We start from the raw sequence: 22,556 nt of genomic DNA, 5'->3' as shown, positions 1-22,556 counted from the left end.
CCCAATGTCTATAGCAACATTGTTTATAATTGCCAAGGTATGTAAGAAAGCACCCTAAGTGTTCATCAACAGATGAATGGATACACACACACACACACACACACACACACACACACACACACACACATACACACACAATGGAATATGACTCCGCCATAAAAAAGAAGAAAATTTTACCATTTGCAACTGTATGGAAGGACTTGGAGGGATTACGCTAAGTGCAATAAGTAAGACAAAGGCAAATACTGTATGGTATCTCTTATACGTGGAAAAATATAGCAAACTAGTAAATATAACAAGAAAGAAGCTGACTTAACAGATTTAGAGAACAAACTAGAGGGTACCAGTGGGGGAGCAATATAACTGTGGGGAAGTGGGTGGTACAAACTATTGGGTATAATATATAGGCTCAAGGACGTATTGTACAGCACAAAGAATAACTGTAAATGGAAAGTAACCTTTAAGAACTTTATAAAAAACTTAGGAATGGATTAGCAATGAGATCCTGCTGTGTAGCACTGGGAACTATGTCTGGTCACTTATGATGGAGCATGATAATGTGAGAAGAAAGAATGTATACATGTATGTGTAACTACATCACCATGCTGTACAGTAGAAAAAAAATAATGCATTGGGGAAATTAAAAAAAAATTTATAAAAATTTTTAAAATAATTTTTAAAAAGAAAAAGAAGAAATCAGACCTTATTTTGCTAAAAAAAATATGAAGGGAACATTTTATTTATTTATTTATTTATTTATTTATTTATTTATTTAGTCTTTTTAGGGCCACACCCTAGGCATACAGAAATTCTCAGGCTAGGGGTATAATCAGAGCTGCAGCTGCCCACCTACACCACAGCCACAACAATGCTGGATCCTTAAACCATTGAACAAGGCCAGGGTTAGAACCCATGTCCTCATGGATACTAGTCAGACTCTTTACTGCTGAGCCATGGTGGGAACTCCCTAAAGGAAACATTTTAAAGGAAGTAATACATCCATGTGTTAATTTTTTTTAATTGTCTGCAATGTTTTAATTTATCGAAACAATTTTCATTAGTCTTTAATTAAATACCAAATTTTGAAAAGAACAATTAAAATACAAAGATTTTCATGAGTAAAAGAAATTTTTTTTAAAGTTTATTTATCTTTTTTTTTTTTTTTTTTTTTTTGTCTTTTTAGGGCAGCATTGTGGCATACAGAGGTTCCCAGGCTAGGGGTCCAATTGGAGCTATAGCTCCTGGCCTACACCACAGCCACAGCAACACAGGATCCAAACTGTGTCTGCCACCTACACCACAGCTCACAGTTCCCTTGTGGCACAGCAGGTTAGGGTTAAGGGTCTAGCATTGTAACTGCAGTGGGTTCGATCCCTGGCCTACAAACTTCCATGTGCCATGGGCACTGCCAAAAAAAAATTGTTAGCCTTTGCATATATGACATTTGTAGATTGATGAGGGACTTTTAGAGATAAAATGCTGTTTCTGATGGGGTAGGGCTCTTGATCTCAAATTCTTTGCATGAATTAAATTATTTAGTGGACAAATCAAATATTTCCAAGGGAGCTAAGGAGTTAAGACAAATACTACATATTTACAAATAAAATCCTGGCTTCTTTTTTTTTATCATTTTATGACCACTATTTCATTTGCTCCTATCATCAGAGGATTTTACTCTGAGAAAGATGTCATCAAGGGGCACATATCCCACAGAAAGAATGAAAGAAAGAGAAAGTGAGAAAGAAGACAGAGAGCCATTCAAGACATGGAAATGCAAAGAGAAATTATTGAGCAATGTTAGTTGCTAATTTTGGAAAATAATTCATGTGTCCATGGGTGTGGCCCTAAAAAGACTTAAAAAAAAAGATGTCCCGTTGTGGCACAGTGGTTAAGAAACCCAACTAGGAACTATGAGGTTGCAGGTTCAATCCCTGCCCTTGCTCAGTGGGTTAAGGATCCAGCACTGCCGTGAGCTGCGGTATAGCTCACAGATGCGGCTCAGATCCTGCATTGCTGTGGCTGTGGTGTATGTAGGCTGGCAGCTACAGCTCCTATTAGACCCCTAGCCTAGGAACTTCCATATGCTGTGGGTGTGGCCCTAAAAAGACAAAAATAATAATAATTCATGTGTCCAAATCTATTTTGCTACAATTTACAACTTAAATCATAGCTTATGTCAATTGTGCATGTCATGGTTACAGACTGTTAGAATCTGGATGGTCAGAGTTTCAACCGGAAACAGACTTCAACGATTTCCAAGGAAAGACTGGTGAGGCACTGTTAAAAGGGCATTGGCACAGCCAAGAGAAAGAGAAGGATGTTGCGGCTCCCAGGGACCAGCAGGGTTTTATGTGTCCAGAGCCACCACTGTGGGAGGGAGGCAGTGAGAGCTGGCATCTCAGAGAACAGTCTGGCAAGAACTTTGATCCACAACAGTGCTCCTCTCCATTCCTTTTTGGTTATTATTCCCACCCCCAAGAAAAATTAAGGTGAATTTAAATTCCACCTGATGAGGTACATAACAGCTAAGGAATAAGATTTTATCAGGTAGGGTTTAGTTGGGTATTTTGTTTTTGTTTTTGATTTGGTTTTTCATCTTTTTAGGGCCGTGCATGTGGCATATGGAGGTTCCCAGGCTAGGGGTCAAATCAAAGCTGTAGCCACTGGCCAACACCCCAGTCACAGCAATGCCAGATCCGAGCTGCATCTGTGACCTACACCACAGATTACCGTAACACTGGATCCTTACTTAACCCACTGAGTGAGGCCAGGGATCGAACCTCATGGATACTAGTCAGATTCGTTTCCACTGAGCCACGATGGGAACTCCGAGTTGGGTTTTTTTCCTTTCTTTATTATTATTTTTTTTTCTTTTCACTCTCCCCACCCCACCCCCGGCCCCCCACCCACCAACAACCAATGTTCACCCTCTTGGGGGCAGTCTTGCTCCCAGGGAGAATGCATGTTCTGCAGAGAGGACACTGCCACCAGAACTGTAGCCCTGAAACCAGACTGCAGAAGAAACACCGTCCTGTCTTTGTCCTCCTGCCCTGCAGCAGGCAGAGGAGTCTGCCGTACAGTCCAAGGGATCAGCCCCAAGATGCAGAGCAAGGCAGTGAAGAACAGAGCATGCAGATCTCGGAGAACAAAAAAAGTAATCACCAGAGAAGTTTTCCAAATTTCTTATAACTTAAATGGGGCAAAATCTCTTGGGGGAAAGCCTTGTATGTTTTGGTGAAGAATATGAGTTTTGCGGCAAGAAGACTAAGTTCCAGCCTATCCCTTTTTCACTGTAGAAGCATAAGGATCATCTTAAACTTTTCTAGCCACAGAGTTAAATTGGGGCTATGGATATCTATTTCTGGCAGTTACTTCGAGGATAAGCTGAAATAACATATGCGGGGCACTTAGTAATGTGACTGGCTGGTTTAATAATGACTAACCCTGCATTTCAGTCTTTATCATCTGCCTTTCTTTCCTTTCATTCATAAGTACCAAGACAGAGACTCTGCTCCGTCAAGCTTGTGGTCTAGTGGAGAGTCAGAGGTACCAATCCAAATGCCAAAACACAGTCAGGCTTTTGGAAAGAAACTGGTTCACAAAAGAATGGCCCTGGATACAATAGGTAAAAACTGGCAGCATATCAATCAGCAAGGTTCTGTGTGACGTCGTTTGAATGAATGAGTCTCAGGTTGAAAAAGTCATCTACAAAATCCTTTAGCCAATTGCCCACACCTTTATTCTAGAGAGAGATCATTAAGTGATACCAGAATGTCTACAAGGCTGGGGATTTAGAAAGCTTCATTCTAGTTATTTTTCTAAGTCTTGTGTCCTCATCTGTAAGAGTAAGAGGATAATGGTCCTTACCTCACAGGGTGGTTGATGGTAGAATGAAAAAAATGTCTGTAAAGTACTTAGACCTGGTTCTGGCTCAGAGAAAGTGCTGAGTAAAATATAGCTGTTTAAATGTATTTCTCTTCAGATACTGAAATCCTTATGCCCTTTTTCATGTGCTTAAGATTGTCTTAGTTTTTCACATTTTTGTTTTGTTTTGTTTTTGGGCCACACTCTTGGTGTTTGGAAGTTACCCAGATAGGGACTGAACCTGCACCACAGCAGTGACCTGGGCTGCTACAGTTTTAATGCCAGATCCTTAACCTGCTGTACCACAAGAGAACTCCAGTTTTTCATGTTTAATATAGTAATGATTTTAAACACCCATTCCATCTCAGTAAAACTTTCACAGCTAATGAGAGAATATATCAAATTTATCCAGAAAATGGTTCAGCATGAATTTAGGGATAGTCATAATTATACTTTCATTGCTACAATTCAGTTGAATATATCCTTAATTTTAATAACTAATAACTAATAGAAAGTGTTTATTGACCACCTATATCAAAGTAGTCTATTGTTGGTATAAAAGTTTATTTAAGAAATAGGAGTTCCCGTCGTGGCGCAGTGGTTAACGAATCCGACTAGGAACCATGAGGTAGTGGGTTCGGTCCCTGCCCTTGCTCAGTGGGTTAACGATCTGGCGTTGCCGTGAGCTGTGGTGTAGGTTGCAGACGCGGCTCGGATCCCGCGTTGCTGTGGCTCTGGCTTAGGCCGGTGGCTACAGCTCCGATTCAACCCCTAGCCTGGGAACCTCCATATGCGGCGGGGGCGGCCCAAAGAAATAGCAAAAAAGACAAAAAATAAATAAATAAAGAAAATAAAATAAAGGTTCTGCTGTGTTGTCTTCTTAAAAAAAAAAGTTTAAGAAATAATGTTTATGATGGTCTTTAAGCATCTAACACAACCTTCATAATTAGCTCCCTATAAGATGCTTAAAATATGTGAATTCAAAAAAAGATGGAAAATAATTTAAATGTCAAAAACCTTTCAAGTAGAAGTCTTTTAGCCTTTCAAAACTTTTAGAGCCACCTACATAAAATAAAGGAAAATTGAGAAAAGGAGCAAGAGCACCCAAAAATAAAACTTTTCCAAGAAACTACTACCTAGTTTGGAAAGCTGAAATGTTCTATAACACAGTTTCTGGGTGAGCATTCCAGCTACACAGTAGTTCATTCCACTTTACTGGATGAACAAGACTCCTTTGCAAAGGCTGTTGGGAGATACATCCCTCTAATGAGAAAAAGAGCACTCCTGGTAAAAATCAAAGGGCACAGATTAAGGCTTTTAAAAGTGCTGATTAAATAATAAAGTAACTAAAAATATAAACAAAATGCTGATTAAGTGAAAACTGGCAAGCTTTCAAGGCATAAATTAAAATCCTCATCAAGTATTTTTTTTTCCCCTGGTTGCAGGGCCTGTCAATTCCAGACAAACTGCTCAGATATTTTACCCATGAGGGCTGCCCATGGGGCAGTTTATTTTTCCTTCTCACACCTGTGCTTAATGAGTAGCAGTTTTGCAAGCTTCAACATTTTTAAGGAAAGATGGGAAGGATTTCATGCCAAAAAAATATAATCAAGTTAAGAAACAAAACTACTGTAATTTATCTCCATTCAACCTAGGCTTAGAAGACCATGAAATAGTAAAAGACACTATAGGCTTTTAAGGCAGAGAGTTCCAAAGGTCACCTAATCAATGGCTTCCCCTCTACCAGAACTGAAAGAGATTAAGAACAGGATAAAAGCCAAAGGTTTTCAAGAAAAACAGCTCACCTTCGTTTAAATGTAACCCCTAGGGTCAAGAAGTTATTTCTTATCAGGGATAAGATTTTTTTTCAGCAGGCAAGGGATTTGGCCGGGATGGGTATTGTCCTCATGTGTGCATTATTCTTAAAGAAAAGCCATTTTTCACTTAGAAAAAAAAAAAAAAAAAACTGTCTTTTAAAACGTATCCCTTTAATTGTATTAATTTCAATCCTTTCCAAATGACTGGATCTGAAAAATTCATTTTGTGCTTAACCATAGTCATCAACTCAAAGTCAATTCTCTTTCAATTTCCATAATTGCGCATGCTCCTCATTTACCATCTCCAACAAGGAAACATCCAAATACACCCTCTACACACAAATGTACGTGCTCCTTTTTGTTACTGAAAATTTAAGCTGACCTAAGTTCTGAGAAAATCCTATCTCTATGGCAAGTCCAAGAAGAAACAAGGCACAATCCTAAATCAAGATTTATTTCGCCTCTACAACACACATTCCATCACACAGATACTAGGCTTCCTAAGAGGTTACTGGTGTAGAAGAAAGAATCCACTACTGTCCTTAAGAAAAACTTCCTCTTAGAAAAATGAAGAAGTGAGGCCGCCCTGTGTATGTTGCAGCCGCTTGAGTGCAAGTCTGTGAAACAAAATAGAAGATGGTATGAGTAAAAAAAAAGAATAAAAAACTACTACACCTTAATTTTTTAAGAACAACTTTATTGTGGCGTAACTTACATACCATAAAACTCACCCATGTTAAGTGTACAACTCAGTGATTTTCAGTAACTTAACCAAGTTATGTAGCCACCACCACAGTCTAGTTTTAGAACATTTATTTCCATCACTCCAATAAGATTCCTTGTGTTCATTTACAGTTATTGCCATTCCCATCCCCAGCCCCAGGCACCTAGGAATCTACTTTCTGTCTTTTTTGTCACGTTTCCCTCTCCAAATAAAGATGAGAAAAATAAATCCAAAGAAATATCCTACAAATAGAAGGATGTTGTTTGCTTAAGAACCCATCCTGTCAGAATAGTTAGAATTCTTAAGGGAGTGAAAGGGAATCGTGGACTTGAGGCATGGCTAGTTTGAACAGGGTCAGAGTGGAGAGATTTAACTATCTCTCCAGTTAGAGATAATTGACTTACACAATTACAAAGGACATTGATAATAAAAGAATACTGTAGCAAGTCTTGTTATCTGAACTAAAAAAATGTTTCCATCTCCAAAGTTCAAAAAATAAAAGCTGCTTTCAAGTAAAAGGGTAAACTCTCAGGCATTTCTGTAAAATTCAGTCCGAATATTATATATATGTTTGCTTATGAGACATTTGAGATATATCATATCCTTAAGCAAAGTATATCTCAATGGATTGAAATACAAATTACTTCTGAAATGTAAGTCACTTGGGCTTTTTTTCCCTCCAAGCTCTCTGTGTATATTATTCTAGTGTATTTTGAGTAAGTAAATATATCAAACTATCATGGTTTTGGTTGATGAAATACTTTTCTAACCACTTATTTCCTTCCCCCAGAATCCATGTATTTTAAGAAAGCATTGGCTTCAGGTTTATCTTGCTTATATCCTGATTTCCAGGTACCCTTCCCTCTGGCAGGAACACCCAGCTTCCCAGAAATTTACTGAGAATTTTACAAGGGGCCCTTTTATACTTGAAAGAGAAAACTGCTTTGTCAAGTGATGATGAGAAATTCAAAAAAACTCTAACCCAGACGGGACTCTAAATTTGGGGAAATCCGAGGCACTCTTTCAACTGGCAAAGTTGGTCACAAAGATGCCTCAAGAAGTTATTTTACACTGCTTATAGGAAACTGATATTTGCTGTGTGTGTGAGTGTGTTTCCCTTTAATTCCCTGTGTTAATAAAAGCAAATGTTAGTTTTGTGTCTTTGATGTGTTGGGCATTTTATAGACCAGAGTTCGAATAACCCCATGGCAGTTGCTAAAGGTGGAACATTTGGAGAAAACAAGTGCTTGCAGAAATAAACATATTTAGCTAACAGATTTTCTAGATTCCCAAAGCAAATAGGAGGTCCACACTACTAACCTAACTAGGAGGCAAAGCTTTTGAGTTTTGGTCCCTCAGAAGTTACTGAAGAAAGTCGAGGACTCCTTTCAAAGATCCTTCCTTAAAAAGCAAGTGTGGTTTGTGTTTGTCTGTAAAAAGGACTGATGTGATGAGTTGCTAAATGCTAGAGACTTCTCAGATTGTGCCTTTAGAGGGAAAGACAGACACATCTTAAATAGGAACTTTCCACATTCTTGGAGTAAGTAACACTTGAAATGTGAAAAATCTGGCAGCGAGGCTGGGGGAGGGGAATTCTGTGATGAAATCGATGTCCACCAAATGAAAATGCCAAATAAAAGCAAGAAAGAACTGTAGGAAGGCAAGTCTGGAAATGGTCTTTTCTCAACTTTTAGTGACTCAAAGATCTCTACTTTGCGTAAGGGGCGCGGTGAACATGGGGAAGGACACCGCGATATTTCTCTCTACAGGGTCGACCAAGTTTTCCAGGTTTTAGCGGTAACAGGTATCGAAACTCCAGGGAAAAGACTTTCTTGCATATTTGAGGGGAAAAAAAGCAAACTGCTGCTCTGTCCTTTCAAAAGCAACCTCATTCTCTAAATTTCTCCCTGATCCGTCAAGCGCCCCGCAGAACTCTTGGCACTTAGTAGAGGCTCATTGAAGGCTCTCTTTTCCCTTCTAGCCCCTCTCCCCGCCTCGACCCGCGACCCTGGCTAGCACGTCCTCAGACCCCGCAGATACCGCGTTTGGAAGGGGAAAAGTCCTAAGAAGAAGCTACGAAGGCAAAGAAAGTTAAGTTCTCAGTGCACAGTAGACCAAAGAAAGGGAACCGGAGGAAAGCCAGCCCCGCCCTGGGACGGCAGAGGCTACATTCCTACATCTGCAAGGTGGTGGCTACTTTATGGTTTTTCCTCCCCCCGAAATACACTCCACTAAGCAGAGATATTTTCCAGAGGTGACGCAATGTCCTCAACCTCTCTCTGCATCCCCATAAAAAAAAGGGGGGGGGGGAAGCGGGGGTGGCGGGGGGACTCGCGACCCCTTCGCTACACACGACTCCAGCCCTCCCTTTCCTGCCTGTCTACCCCTTCGCAGCCGCTTCCTATCCTTCCCCTTCTGCCCCCTAAAAGTTTGACGACCGCAAAGGAAACCAAAAAAAAGTTCTCTTGCCCCAGTCCTGGCGGGCGATCAGCATCTCTTTTGTTCGCTGCGAACCCACAGTCCTCCTGACGTCACCCGGAGCCCAGGCCAATCGGCGAGCGGTCGGCGGCGGCGGCAAGAGGAGGGTGGGGGGAGTCTGACCGGTCCCTCCTCCCAGGCGCCCGAGGCCTCGCGGGGGCGGGAGGGGACCGTCCCATATAAACCCCAGCTCTCGGGTCTCCGCTGCCCGCGCCGGCTGCGCTTTGCAGGGGGGGAGGAGAGGGAGCCCTAGGCGCGAGCGGGAGAGAGGGGACCTGCAGCCACAACTTCTTTCTTCCTCTCCTTCCCCTCTGTCCCTCTACCCTTCCCCTTCCCCATCATCCAGCCCTTACCTTCTTGGCGGCGTCGGCCCGTAGCGGGCACTGGAAGGGACTCCTCTGGCAGGTTGCGAAAAAGAAGTCAAACTTGGTGGAAAGTTGTCTCCTGGTTAGAGCGTCTATATCCCCGCACCTTCTCAAGATGCTCGGGGTCCAGGACCCGGGCTTCTGCTGCTGGCCGTCCTGTCCCTGGGGACAACGGTGCCCTCCACTGGAGCGTCGAAGAGCAAGAGGCAGGCTCAGCAGATCGTTCAGCCCCAATCCCCGTTGGTTGACAGCCAACGCAAGCGTGAGTACTGACCGCGAACTGAGACAGGCTGTCGCAGGGGTGGGACCGTAAAGCCAACCAAAGTTGTGGCTAAAGTTTTGTGCGCGCGCGAGTGTGGAGTGAGTTCACGCTGCCTGTGGACACAAAAGACTCTGGGTTTGAGCAGGCTGGTTCTGGGGGCCTAAGATAGCTACTGCCTTGGAGGACAGGGGCTCTGTGGTGTCCGGCAGGGCTCTTATCAGCTCTGCACGTCCCGGGCGTCCTCCTATGAATTCGTCGAAACTTGCCTTTAAAAAGGAAAATGATGTGTGCCTTTAAATTTTCCATTTGGGATTAGCGTGGTCTTTAGGCTTATTTTCTTTGTTACTAAAACAATTGATGGAATATTTTCAAAATGGGGGTGAGGAGAGGGTAGCTAAAAAACTGTTGTTCCTACTTTGAATGAGATGTAATTGGTTCAGATTGCTTTGGGGGCCCTCAGGATGCTTCTCCAAAAAGAGAGATGGGAATTCCTCTTCCAGTTTTTCAAAGACACACCCTCCCTTTTCCTTGGCTAAAGGAAACTGCCTGACTTATTACTCCCAAAGAGCACTGAAATTCCTTGCACTTTTTAAAATGTAATTCCCAGTTATCTGCTTTTCAAAATGTTTCCTTTGATGCAGACCCCTGGCCAGATGGAAATGACATCATTGTATAATGTTTAACTCGGTCAAAGAAAAAAAAAAAAAAAGGAATACCTATATGTCTACGTGTACAAATTGCAGTTAACTCTTTAGATAGCTAACTCCTTTTAATTTTCCACATGCGCTGATGATTAACTTTTTTTTCATATGTTGCTTAGGCTCCTCAATTTAGTTGTACAAGAAATTTCCGTAATTTGGAAAAAGGAAGAATGTAATAACTTTTTCCTTCGATTCTTTACAGCTGGTTGTTACGACAATGGAAAACACTATCAGATAAACCAACAATGGGAGCGCACTTACCTGGGCAGTGCCTTGGTTTGTACCTGTTATGGAGGGAGCCGGGGCTTCAACTGTGAGAGCAAGCCTGAGCGTAAGTGGTGGGGACCCTGCCCAGTTCTTAGTGTCTTCTATTAATGGAGAAGTGGTGCCTGTTCCTTAAACTTAGTGTTAGTAGTAAAATTACATACACCATTTTCCCAATAGACTTGTCTGTCATTGCCTCTTTAAAAATGTTTAATAACTGCTTTTCACATGTTCCTTTTACCTTTAAAACAAAAGAACAAATATATCCCAAAATAGTCCCTAGAGCCTTCTTTTTGTTTTACTTTCCCAAAGCCTTTGATGAAAAAAAAAAAAAATGAAAGACGTTGTGTGTTCTTTCTCCCTCCAAAAAAAAAAAAATGCTTATAAAATTTTGGTTTATTAGAAAGTAATTTCGAATCTTAAACCGTAAGGTTATGAGGCAGCACAACCTTTGGGCATTATACTGTAGAGCGATTTGTCGGCTGCAGTGCAACATTAAACCACTCACGCTTCAAAGTTCTCATTCCTCTGTGACCCGTGATATGTTTCTTGTAAATCATGGCAACTCATACAGAGAAGCACCGGTGAGGCTAAAACGGAAATAGTAGGATTAACAAGTGACAATGCCTGAGGGGAAGTGGGGGAGGGCTCTTCAAATTGTTTGCTTTTTCTGTGGACCTTGATTTGGCTTCCTGAGCCAGAAAGGGGACTCTAAAGCCCTGCCTTCACAATCTGAGTCCTAAGGTCGCACTTTATAAAGTTTTTTCCTAAGGTCTGAGAATCCTTTCCAATTGAAATTCATTTCCAGAAAATTAGGGAACTTGTCAAAGGTCAAACTGAGGCTTTATTAGAGCCCAGGGTAAAACCAGGATCTCCCCCACTCCATCTTTTAAAACTTTCCGTTTGTTCCTTGCTACTCATAGAATGGAAAAGTGAGTTTTCCTTTGGATCGGAGTAGTGGAATAGAAAAGCTTTTACATATGTGAGGCTCACGTGGACTTTCCTTCTCCCTTCAGCTGAAGAGACCTGCTTTGACAAGTACACTGGGAACACTTACCGGGTGGGCGACACTTATGAGCGCCCTAAAGACTCCATGATCTGGGACTGTACCTGCATTGGAGCTGGGCGAGGCAGAATAAGTTGCACCATTGCAAGTAAGAATGTCATTCTGTCACATGCTGCTAAATTATCATAATATGAATTTCCTCATCACCATCACTGTCACTTTCTGTTATCCATGACTGGATAATCCTCATTTGGGGATTTACCCTAGGTGACCAGGCACCCTTAGGTGGTCACCCAGCCGCTTCCTGTGCTTCTGGAAGATGGCTCTGAGTGCAGGTGGAGTCAGTGTTTAGTCTGTGTGGATTTATGAGTGTGTGTGTGTGTGTGTGTGTGTGTGTGTACACAGTGGAACCACGTGGATCTCTTGGATTCTATTCCAGTACAACATGCTTAGAGGAATTGCCCATTTTATGTTATCTGGGCATCTTCAGGCCGGGCTGTTTACGTGGTGATCTGCAGGCATTAGGAAGATGGTCACTAAGGACATGAGCCACTCTGTGGGCTGCTCTTCTTGATCGCAACACAGAGACCTCTTGGATCTCACGGAAACAGTCTGGTTTCTTTCTGACCAGTATTTTATACCCAGGAAGCAGGTCTTTCTATTCCCAGGCATAATATGGAATGATTAGCCCAAAAGTGTTTCCAAGGGACTTTGGGATCTGGATTCACTCTCAGCAATTCTAGTTTAGCTATGGCAATCTTTCCAGTATGACTCATTGGGTTACCAACAGATTCTATTAACATAGCATTTAGTTTTTTCAATCCATTATTTAAGTATAAGTCACCTTAATGCTCTATCTTAAAAACTAATTGGTCTGTTGCGAATAAGCCTAATTTTTCCCATATTTAATGTTAGGGTTTATCCAAATGCATTGACACATCTTAAGAGTCAGTGGTCCATAGTGGACAGCTTGGCCTTTGCATGTGCCATTGCATTTAACAGCCTAGAAAAGTAGTCAGATTTCCACACCTGATATATATACATCTATTTGCTTTCCATCAAAATGACATTTCTATCCTAGGATAAAATATAGACTCTCCACATCCTGAAAGCTGGAATGTGAGGCCTGATATGGCTTTTCCATTGAATTAGTCTCCAGGCTCAACCTGCTGTGTATGTGGAGACCATGCCTGCCAGCCTTTCTTTTCTGCTTTAGAACCCAATTTCCTGTGATCTCTCTGGGGATACCGGGATTTACGACTCCTTTCTTTGCCATTCAATTTTCTCTGTGGTTTCCCATTGTGCTTAAACAAGACATTTAATTGAGTGACCCAAAGTGTTAACTTTTCCAGAGTGTCTAATGGGAAAGCTCTTCTTTGTGCCCTTACTTTGGCTAACCTAAGTGCCTATCCAGGTGGGAACATGAGACTTTTTCTGTTTTAAAACTATTTTGCATCCTACTCTCTCTGACATTTGCTTTTTATCTTGAACAGACCGCTGCCATGAAGGGGGTCAGTCCTACAAGATTGGTGACACTTGGAGGAGACCGCATGAGACTGGTGGTTACATGTTAGAGTGTGTGTGTCTTGGTAATGGGAAAGGAGAATGGACCTGCAAGCCCATAGGTGTGTGACTCTCCCAGATGCATGCGGGGTGGGGATGCACAGTCAGAACGTTGGGGTGAACCCTAATTGACATGGACAAGAGATCTGAATTCCAGTTAAAAATGGGAGTTCCTGTCGTGGCTCAGTGGTAACAAACCCAACTAGTATCCATGAGGACGCAGGTTTGATCCCTGACTTTGCTCAGTGGGTTAAGGATGTGGCATTGCCACGAGGGGTGATGCACGTCGCAGACGTGGCTCACATCCCAAGTTGCTGTGGCTGTGGTGTAGACTGGCAGCTACAGCTCCAATTAGACCCCTAGCCTGGGAACTTCCATATGCTGAAGGAACAACTCTAAAAAGACCAAAAAAAAAAAAAAAAAAGTTTAAAAAAGATAACCAACTGAGAATTTTATTTCAAATAAGGAAATGTTATATAATCTGTAGTCTTCTTAAAAGAATTAGATCCAAAAGGACCAACCATGTGTAGAAGTCTTACTTTTGTTTCCAAAACACAAAATAGAGTTGAAAGATTTAGGAAGAAATCATTTCTTTTCTCCAGGTTCTGATCTTAGATTTATTTCTCTTTGGTCAAGACATAAGTTATTTATAAGGAAAAAAAAATGACACTTTGGACATATTTCTTTATTAGAAAGCAGTGAACTAAAACATAATATGATGTGTGCTCTGTCACTCATTGGTCATTTGTGGTCGAAATAAAAATTACTGAGTTTCTTCTGGTGTCAATCTTCAGCTGAACCCTGTAGATACAGATCTAAAAGTTTTTAGCTATAAATTTTATTCGGATTGTTCTCTAATTCAGAGGCTTTTATTTTTCTTTTTGTTGTCTGTTTTTACAGAAACCCAAATTTTAAAGAGCTTTCTTGTCATTTTATTTAGGCATTCATAATTGATCATTCATAGTTAAGAGTGGAATTTTGTCTACTACAGACTGGATACATAGATCCTTTTCACTCAAAATAGTGGTGTGGAGAATAGTACTAGCTGCAGATACATAGTCCATGTTCTTAGTAGGAGAACAGAATTTCTGCCTGCTAACTTGGCTGGAGCCTTCTTTTGCTTTGGTTACTTACTATGTGCTTAGTTACAGGGCGTGCCTTTCTTTTTGAACAGAGTACCACTTAGAAAAATGTGGCTAGATTTTTGCTTACACAATATACTTTAAATTACAGGGAGACTGCACAATTCAAAATAACCCCTTTTTCTTCTGTTTTCCCTTCCAATTTCCCTACAGCTGAGAAATGTTTTGATCACGCGGCTGGAGGGACTTCCTACGTTGTCGGGGAGACCTGGGAAAAGCCTTATCAGGGCTGGATGATGGTGGATTGTACTTGTCTGGGAGAAGGCAGTGGACGTATCACCTGCACCTCTAGAAGTATGTTTTCAATCTTTATGTTAAAGATGAGGCTAGGTCTTATTTTCTGGATTCCTAGAGAGAATTGTCATGAGATATCAGTTCAAATACATCCATTCCACCAACCTGGTAGAATCTAGGTGTCAAGAAAAATTCCAAAACCAACTTATTTTGCTTCTTCAAAGGAGACTAAATTAAAAAGAAAAAAAATTTGTTCAATAAGTTCTTAGGTTATCAGCTACTGAGAAGGAACCTTAATATGCATTTAAATGCCAAATGCATTGTGGACCTGAAGATTAATTGCAAATGTTTCACCTAAATTATCACTGAGATATTTCTAAGTAGCAAAGAAGTCATTAAAATAATATGCAAATTCATCTTTGGGCATGTGGGTACTCTTGACATAGAATAGAGCAAAGCTCTAAAGTTTTTGGTTTCCTTCTATATGTGAAATATAAATAAGTCATATTCATTAGTAAAACTGAAGAAAATAAAAAGTACTTACCCCATAAGTTAAAACTGCATATCTAAGGAGTTCCTATTGTGGCACAATGGAAATGAATCCAATTAGTATCCATGAGGATATGGGTTTGATTCCTGGCCTCACTCACTGGGTTGGGGATCCCAAGTGCCATGAGCTGAGGTGTAGGTTACAGATGCAGCTTGGATCTGGCATTGCTGTGGCTGTGTTTTAGGCCGGCAGCTGCGGCTCCTAATTGACCCCTAGCCTGGGAACGTTCGTAGGCAACAGGTATGTTCCTAAAAAGATTAAAAAAAAAAAAAAGTATCTCTTCTAGGGTTAAGGACAACATCTCTTTAGGCTTATTAGTGCTATAAAGAAGCTACCCTCTGGCATCTGCTGCTCCTTCTAACATTGCCCTGGAGCCTTACGTGTTGCCTTAGGGGTTTAAGCCTACAGTTTTGAAATTTCAGACTAATAGTGCCTGTAGAATTTGTTGAAGTAAAACAGCCATTAACTATCCATGTTATAAATAAATTTTAAATCAAATCTAAATATTTTAAACATATTTTGTTTATTTAGCTTAAAGTATTTAACCTCATCTTAACATGTTCATCATCCAAATTTGAATTCTTTGCAAACAACAAAAAAAGTCTCTCCTGGAAAGTGATAACAATTCTGACCAAATCTTTCCCAGAACACTGCCAGCTCATTAGATCTTTTGCATTTAAAATTTTCTTATAATCATCAGACTTCCAAGACCTTGGTGGCAGTATTTGGCTTAAGACAAATTAGATGTTTGACTCAAATTCTTATCTATTATTTAAACTCTTCTATTAGCAAGTTGGAAAAAGTTTCTCAAAGAGAAGTCATTTATTCCATGAAATTTATGTCCCTACTTTGTACAAGATGGCATAGGGATGCAAAAATGAATCGGACCTTAGCCCAGCCTTCAAAGAACACTTAGTAAGTAGGTCAGGGTGATGAGAAAGGCTTATACATATTCATCTTCTATAAAGCACAGTATTAAGGGCTTCAAGACAAACACTGAAATAATGCTATTGTGGTTCAGGGAAGGACAATACTGGTGATTTGAGGAAAAGCTATAACCAGCAATGATCTCTTTAATCAGACTTCTGCTGTGGTGGTAGATCAATGTGAGTGCGTATTTGTGTGAACTTCTATCAACCGATTTTTTTTTTTTCTCTAACCCAGTGCAGTGATATTCTAACTCACAGATAAATCCAATCCTCTCCACTCACATTGTAGCATATGGGTAAAGCTGCTTTATGATTGAAACAATCTATTTGCCAGATAATTGAACACATAGACAAATGGTAATTTAGTTACAAATTATCACTTTGCATTAGGAATTCCACTTTTCCATCAGAGGGAAGAGACTGAGCAATTCCAAAGAGCCCATTTTGTTAGTGATTCTAAATGGGGTGGGGGGTGGGGTTAAGAAGGAGAGAATATTTTAGTCCAAGAATTGGTGGTCCTCTGAATTTTTTTACACAACAAATGAAGAAAGAGATGCCCCCATCCTTTAATAGCTTCTTTGGGGCAGTTTGGGGAGACCCTTTGAGACCTGCTTGCCTCCCTATTTTTTATAGTTTTCTAAAGTAAGTCCCCTCTGCAAAGGCAGGTACATAATAATGACTAAAAGAAAGCCTGGAGAGCCTGAGAAAGAGAGGGTAGACTAGAAAGCTAGAGAATGAATTTGGCCCAAGGCACGATATGAAAACCATGAAAAAACAATTTAATGAATGAAATGTAATCAAAAAGTATTTTGGCAAATAGAGAAGTGGAACAGGACTAAATCATCAGCTCCCTTCACACGTTCAAATGCAATCTCATCTTTCAGAAGGTTAGCACCTGTGGTACCGCAGCTGAATATAAGCAAATCACCCCAGACCAGCTGACCAAGCTCGAAACAACTATATTCTTATTTTAGGTTTGCATGGTGCACTTGCCAAACTTGATAAACACATTTAAATGCTTCCTTTCTAACACAGACAGATGCAACGATCAGGACACCAGAACATCCTATAGAATTGGGGATACCTGGAGCAAGAAGGACAATCGGGGGAACCTGCTCCAGTGCATCTGCACAGGCAACGGCCGTGGGGAGTGGAAGTGTGAGAGGCACACATCTCTGCAGACCACATCTGCTGGTGAGGCACACAGTGGGACAGGGCTGGGGGTGCTTTCAGAAAGTATTTCTGCAAATGCATCTCTTCCCTGGCAAGCCATTTAACACATGATTTGCAGTGTTCTGGCTAGTAAGTTGAGTTCATTTGCAGACTCTTTGTTGCTAAAACCTTGTTTAACGTTAAATTTAACGTTTAAATAAGTGAAATGGAAATGGATCTTAGGGGAAAAGAATAGTTTTAACCCCAAGAGATTAAACTGATGTTTAAGAAAATGCTAAAATCATAAAACCTACACCACGTATACATAAAAATATAGATAATAATGGAGTTCCCGTCATGGCTTAGCGGTTAAGGAACCCGACTAGCATCCATGAGGACTTGGGTTTGATCTCTGACCTCGCTCAGTGGGTTAAGGATCCAGCATTGCTGTCAGCTGTGGTGTGGGTGGCAGACATGGCTCGGATCTGGCATGCTGTGGCTGTGGCATAGGCCAGCAGCTGCAGCTTCAATTGGACCCCTAGCCAGGGAACCTCCATATGCCATGAATGTGGTCCTAAAAGACAAAATAAATAAATAAATAAAAATATAGGTAATGTATAGATAGAGATATATACACACACATACATACACATGTATATGTATTTTGAATATTTAAAGTGCATTTTAATGGAAATGAGAGACTTTTGATGAGTTTACATAACTACTTACTTGATTCTTCTGCTAGGAAAAAGGGAAAAAGTATATCTGTTCTTTTTCAGAATGGAATATATCTCCTTGTCCTGACATTCTGCTCTTTTTGTAGTGGAAGCAATCCTTTATGAGCGGTTTTCATGCCCCAGGAAATTTCATTGCATTCCAAAAAATAATGCACAATTATTTTCTTCATGTATTGGCATTCACAATTTGAGAAATTCAAAGGGGGCCTAGAGACAGGAAAGAAAGACACAATATTTAAGTGTTTAAAAAAAACAAAAAGTTGAATTATTTCTAGTACAAGAACAAGATCATTACCATGTAGCTTTTTTTTTTTTTTTTTTTTTTTGAAGAATCTAAAGAAATAGGACAGTCAAGAGTGTGTACTTCTGGGAGTTCTCTGGTGGTTGTTAAGGATCTGGCACTGTCACTGCTGTGGCTCGGGTTCCACCCCTGACCAGGGGACTTCTGCATCTGGCAGGCACACAAAAAAATAAATAAATAAAAAGTGTGTACTTCTTTTATTATTCTTGTTATGTTTTGATCAAGTTTTCATACATAATGTGCTAGCATTGTTGCCTAGTCTTTTATCAATCGATTATTTAGCTAAAAATATTCATTGCTTGTTTGGATTTTTCTCCTTTTGATGAGTTTTCATCTTGCTGTGAGCACTGATGAAGGTGAACAAGATTCATTTGATCATATCTTTGCATTATTTGATTATTTTCAGTAAAATTGCTGCTAACCAAAAAAAGAATCAATTACAAATCTTAGTCTACTGAAATAGTTTAAGTTAAAAGGGTAATTGGGGTTAAGTGAGGTAAGCATTCAATCGTCATTATCTGCTTTTATTAATATGACTAATATTATACTGAAATGGCTCCATTGTTTTAAAAAGTTTGAGAAACTCTGGGTTAAACCAAACAGAACCATCTTCTACAGGATGTTAATATTATCTTGCATCGTGACTCTCCCAGGTGGGTTGTATGAATACAGATGCAGTGTTCCCCCAGTACGAATGAGCTTGGGGCTGTGATCTGAAGTATTAGGATTAAAGTGTTAGCAGCACTTAGGGAGATGCTGAATCCAGCCTACTGGCCATTCTAGCTTCTGTTCTTATTCTGCTCTTTCTTGGGCCCAGCCTTTGGGAGAACAGATTTCTCTAAGTTTCAAGGAAAGACTAACATATCCCTTTGTCTGACTCTGAAAGGAAAGCTATCTTTAGAGGATTGATTGGTTTCAGAAAAAAAGAAAACAACAGAATTCCAAATAATCCTGGAGAGAAACAAAATGTGGAAGGAGGGGCTGTGTCTACAGAATCCAACATAGATACCAGGGCACCTCTGAGGAGCCCAGAGTTACATGGATGGTGGGCACTCTGCTGCAGAGTGGCGGGGACCTCTCAGAACAGTATCTGGAAAAGGGTTGCCCAGATAAATTGGACTAACAGGAGCTGCTAAGAGAGGAAGGGTGAGACAGACCACTCCAGGCCAGGGGGAAAGCATGAGGATAGCACAGGGTGCAGGGGCTGGTGAGCAGCCCAGTGAGACGCCAGGCATAGAACAAAGAAGTGAGCTGAAAGGAAGTTAGGAGTGGAGGCTTGTGGAGGCATGGACTGTGAGCTTGCTGGAGTGAGGCCTTGTTGCATGTATCTGCTCTCTGGAGCAGCAGAATAATGTTGGCGATTTGGAAATTTCATCTCAGTTTCTCCAGATAAACAGGAAGATGGAGATCTTTGGGTAACCTTATTCCTTCCTGAGCTGAATGCAAAAGCTAATCCAGAAAAGGGAGGGGCATTTTTTTGCAACTACAGCTCAGTAACAATAAGGACTGCAGAGCCATCTGTATGGCACCTGGAAGGTCCCAGCTCCAGAAAGCAGTTTTCTCTTAACCAGCTCTGTGACTTTCCTTTCTTGTGCCCTCAGGATCTGGCTCCTTCACAGATGTCCGAACAGCCATTTACCAGCCCCAGCCTCACCCCCAGCCTGCTCCATATGGTCACTGTGTCACAGACAGCGGTGTGGTTTATTCCGTGGGGATGCAGTGGCTGAAGACACAAGGAAATAAGCAAATGCTTTGCACTTGCCTGGGCAATGGAGTCAGCTGCCAAGAGACAGGTCTGTGTTATCTTTTCAAAAAAGGATACGGATAACTTTTTTGTTATTTGGTTTTTGAAAGGCAATACATTTATTTACCAAAAAAAAAGTAAAACAATAAAACAAACAAGGAAAGCTTGTAACCTTGCCACCCTGTGATAACAACCAGGGTTGGCATTTGATATATTTTCTTCCAATCTTTTTTATCTATGTATTTGCTTTTCTGTAGTGAGTATTAAACTGCTTTGGATTATCTTTTTTTTTTTTCTTTGTCTAAAATGTTTTTACAAGGGTTGCTTTCTAAATAGCTAAGCATCCATATTTTATATTCTAAATCTCAATGTTCTGGAGCTTTCGGATGTAAACTTCTTACAACAACCTAATGAATCTCTCCTGGGCTGTAAAAGTGGTGGTAACTATAGCAATAATTGGCACCCTTGACTTTTCCCCTAGAATGGCCTCATGTATTAATTCTTAGGGCACCAACAGAGTCATAAATATGTGCTTTCAGTGTCCCTTTTGCAGCCTCTTTCATTAACCTGTATTTATATAGCTTTGCAAATGGAGAAACGGAGGCCTGGTAGCAGAGGTGGTAGCAAGGGATGTCAGCAGAAGAACTCAGGTGTTCTATTCACAGAAGAGGTGGCTTCCTGAGTAAGGCATTTTGACAACTTGATGATCTGGTTAACACCCACAGCTGGTCATAGAGTTTTCTTTTTCTTTGAGCGCACAAGCTCAGTCTCAGTTAAGCTGTAAATAAATAAGCTCCTGGTGGGAGATACATGCAGCTCGGTTTACTGAGACCTTTTCGGTTCCCCTTCTAGCTGTCACCCAGACTTACGGTGGCAACTCCAACGGGGAGCCATGCGTCCTCCCGTTCACCTACAATGGCAGGACCTTCTACTCCTGCACCACAGAAGGGCGACAGGACGGACATCTCTGGTGCAGCACGACTTCCAATTATGAACAAGACCAGAAATATTCTTTCTGTACAGACCATACTGGTGAGTGTCCCAAGGGGGAGGGGGAATGCAACCCTGAGAAAAACTCGTTTCTCATGCCCTATTTTTATTTGCCAGCAATCTAGCCATTCATTTTGAGGCTGCACTTGAGAAGTATCACTTTTGTGCAGTCTGGACCCAAGAGACCCAGAACTCACTCAGCAGCTAAAGATCCTTCCAAGTTTCCCATAATCTCGGGAAATGACACCAAAGGAAAAGCCCTCCAGAGCATTTATTTTTGACACACGGGGATTATTATGTGATTCAAGAGACTTGTATGGTAAAATCAGTAGGCAATCCCACAGGGCTGAAAAATACACAGGATGGAAGCCTTGAGTGCTTTTGCTTCTCTTTTGGTTAAAACTATGTTTTATTCAAAGCGACCATTTAATCTTTTCTTTTGGCTGGGAAAACGAGAGTGGAAATTGAATTTGGATCTGTCTTAAAGGTGAAGGTGAATACGCTCAGGCAGCTTAGAACTGTATCATCACACATGGTTTATTCCAAGATAGAGGCTCTGTGAGTTCGTTGAAAAGGGCTGGTTCTCTCAGAAGCTTTCTATAGCAGTTCCCCTCTGTACATTGGAAAGCTCAGTTGTCATTGGTTTCCTCTTATTTGTATTGTTCTGGACAGTTCTGGTTCAGACTCGAGGTGGAAATTCCAATGGTGCTTTGTGCCACTTTCCCTTCCTGTACAACAACCGAAACTACACCGACTGTACTTCCGAGGGCAGAAGGGACAACATGAAATGGTGTGGAACCACACAGAACTATGACGCTGACCAGAAGTTTGGATTCTGCCCCATGGCTGGTAAGATGAAGCCCTTGAGAACAAGCATTTATGGAGTAAGACAGAAGGATAATGTCCAGTGTACTCCTGTTTTACCTATTAAGACAATTCTGAGACAGCAGAAAACATTGTGAGATAAAGATATAGATACAGAAATATTTACATATAAAATCAAGTATATAAGAATTATGTAATTATATACATGATTTTAAAATCCCATTAATGAGTTCCCATTGTGGCTCACTGAGTTAGGAACCTAATGTTGTCTCTGTGAGAATCTGGATTCGATCCCTGCCCTTGCTCAGGGGGTTACAGATCTGGCATTGCCACAGCTGCCGTGTAAGTAGAAGATGTGGCTCAGACCCAGTATTGCTGTGGCTGTGGCATAGGTCTATAGCTGCAGCTCCAATTTGACCCTTGGCCTGGCAACTTCATATGCCACAAGTATCACTGTAAAAGGAAAAAAAAAATCTCATTGATATAATTTAATGCCCAAAAATATGTAACTACAATAAAAATACTTTTTAAGAGTCTGGAAATATTTATTTTTTCACAGGTTTGTCTTTTGTAAAAAGCACACACTGAGACACTTAAAATATTTACGTGACTGTTCTAAGTCACAGACCTATAATTACATAAAATTTCGATTTGACTGGCATAAGCTCTTATCATTTATTAAATACCAAAACGACTCAAATTCTGTTTTCTTTTTTCCAAAGGGAGGGCTCTAGTTTGTGTGAATGGGCAAAAGGGAACCAATACCTTTTTTTTTTTTTTCAAATTTCAGGAGCCCCATAGATTGCATTTCATTTTCCAAGTGTAGAACCAAGAATCTGCACTGTCAAGTGTGACTATGAGGCAGTGAAATAGCAGAAGAAAACTGCTTCTCTTCTGATTAAAAAAAA

At 40.7% G+C, this 22,556-nt stretch overlaps 1 protein-coding gene across 1 annotated transcript in view; it reads left to right on the top strand.

Annotated features, from left to right (window-relative positions):
- The window catches only part of FN1 (fibronectin 1), a 78,988-nt gene continuing 59,390 nt past the window's right edge, over window positions 2,959–22,556 (top strand). Inside the window, 12 exon segments of the mRNA XM_003133642.5 lie at window positions 2,959–3,154; window positions 7,196–7,257; window positions 8,835–8,990; window positions 9,336–9,510; window positions 10,414–10,542; window positions 11,492–11,629; window positions 12,975–13,106; window positions 14,340–14,480; window positions 16,935–17,093; window positions 19,691–19,882; window positions 20,686–20,865; window positions 21,496–21,672. Of these exon segments, the coding sequence (XP_003133690.2) occupies window positions 2,959–3,154; window positions 7,196–7,257; window positions 8,835–8,990; window positions 9,336–9,510; window positions 10,414–10,542; window positions 11,492–11,629; window positions 12,975–13,106; window positions 14,340–14,480; window positions 16,935–17,093; window positions 19,691–19,882; window positions 20,686–20,865; window positions 21,496–21,672 (1,837 nt within the window).

Source organism: Sus scrofa, chromosome 15 (assembly GCF_000003025.6).
Source record: "Sus scrofa isolate TJ Tabasco breed Duroc chromosome 15, Sscrofa11.1, whole genome shotgun sequence".
Classification (NCBI taxonomy): Eukaryota; Metazoa; Chordata; class Mammalia; order Artiodactyla; family Suidae; genus Sus; species Sus scrofa.
Note: the sequence above shows the minus strand (reverse complement) of the source record. Positions and strands in the feature narration are given on the sequence as shown.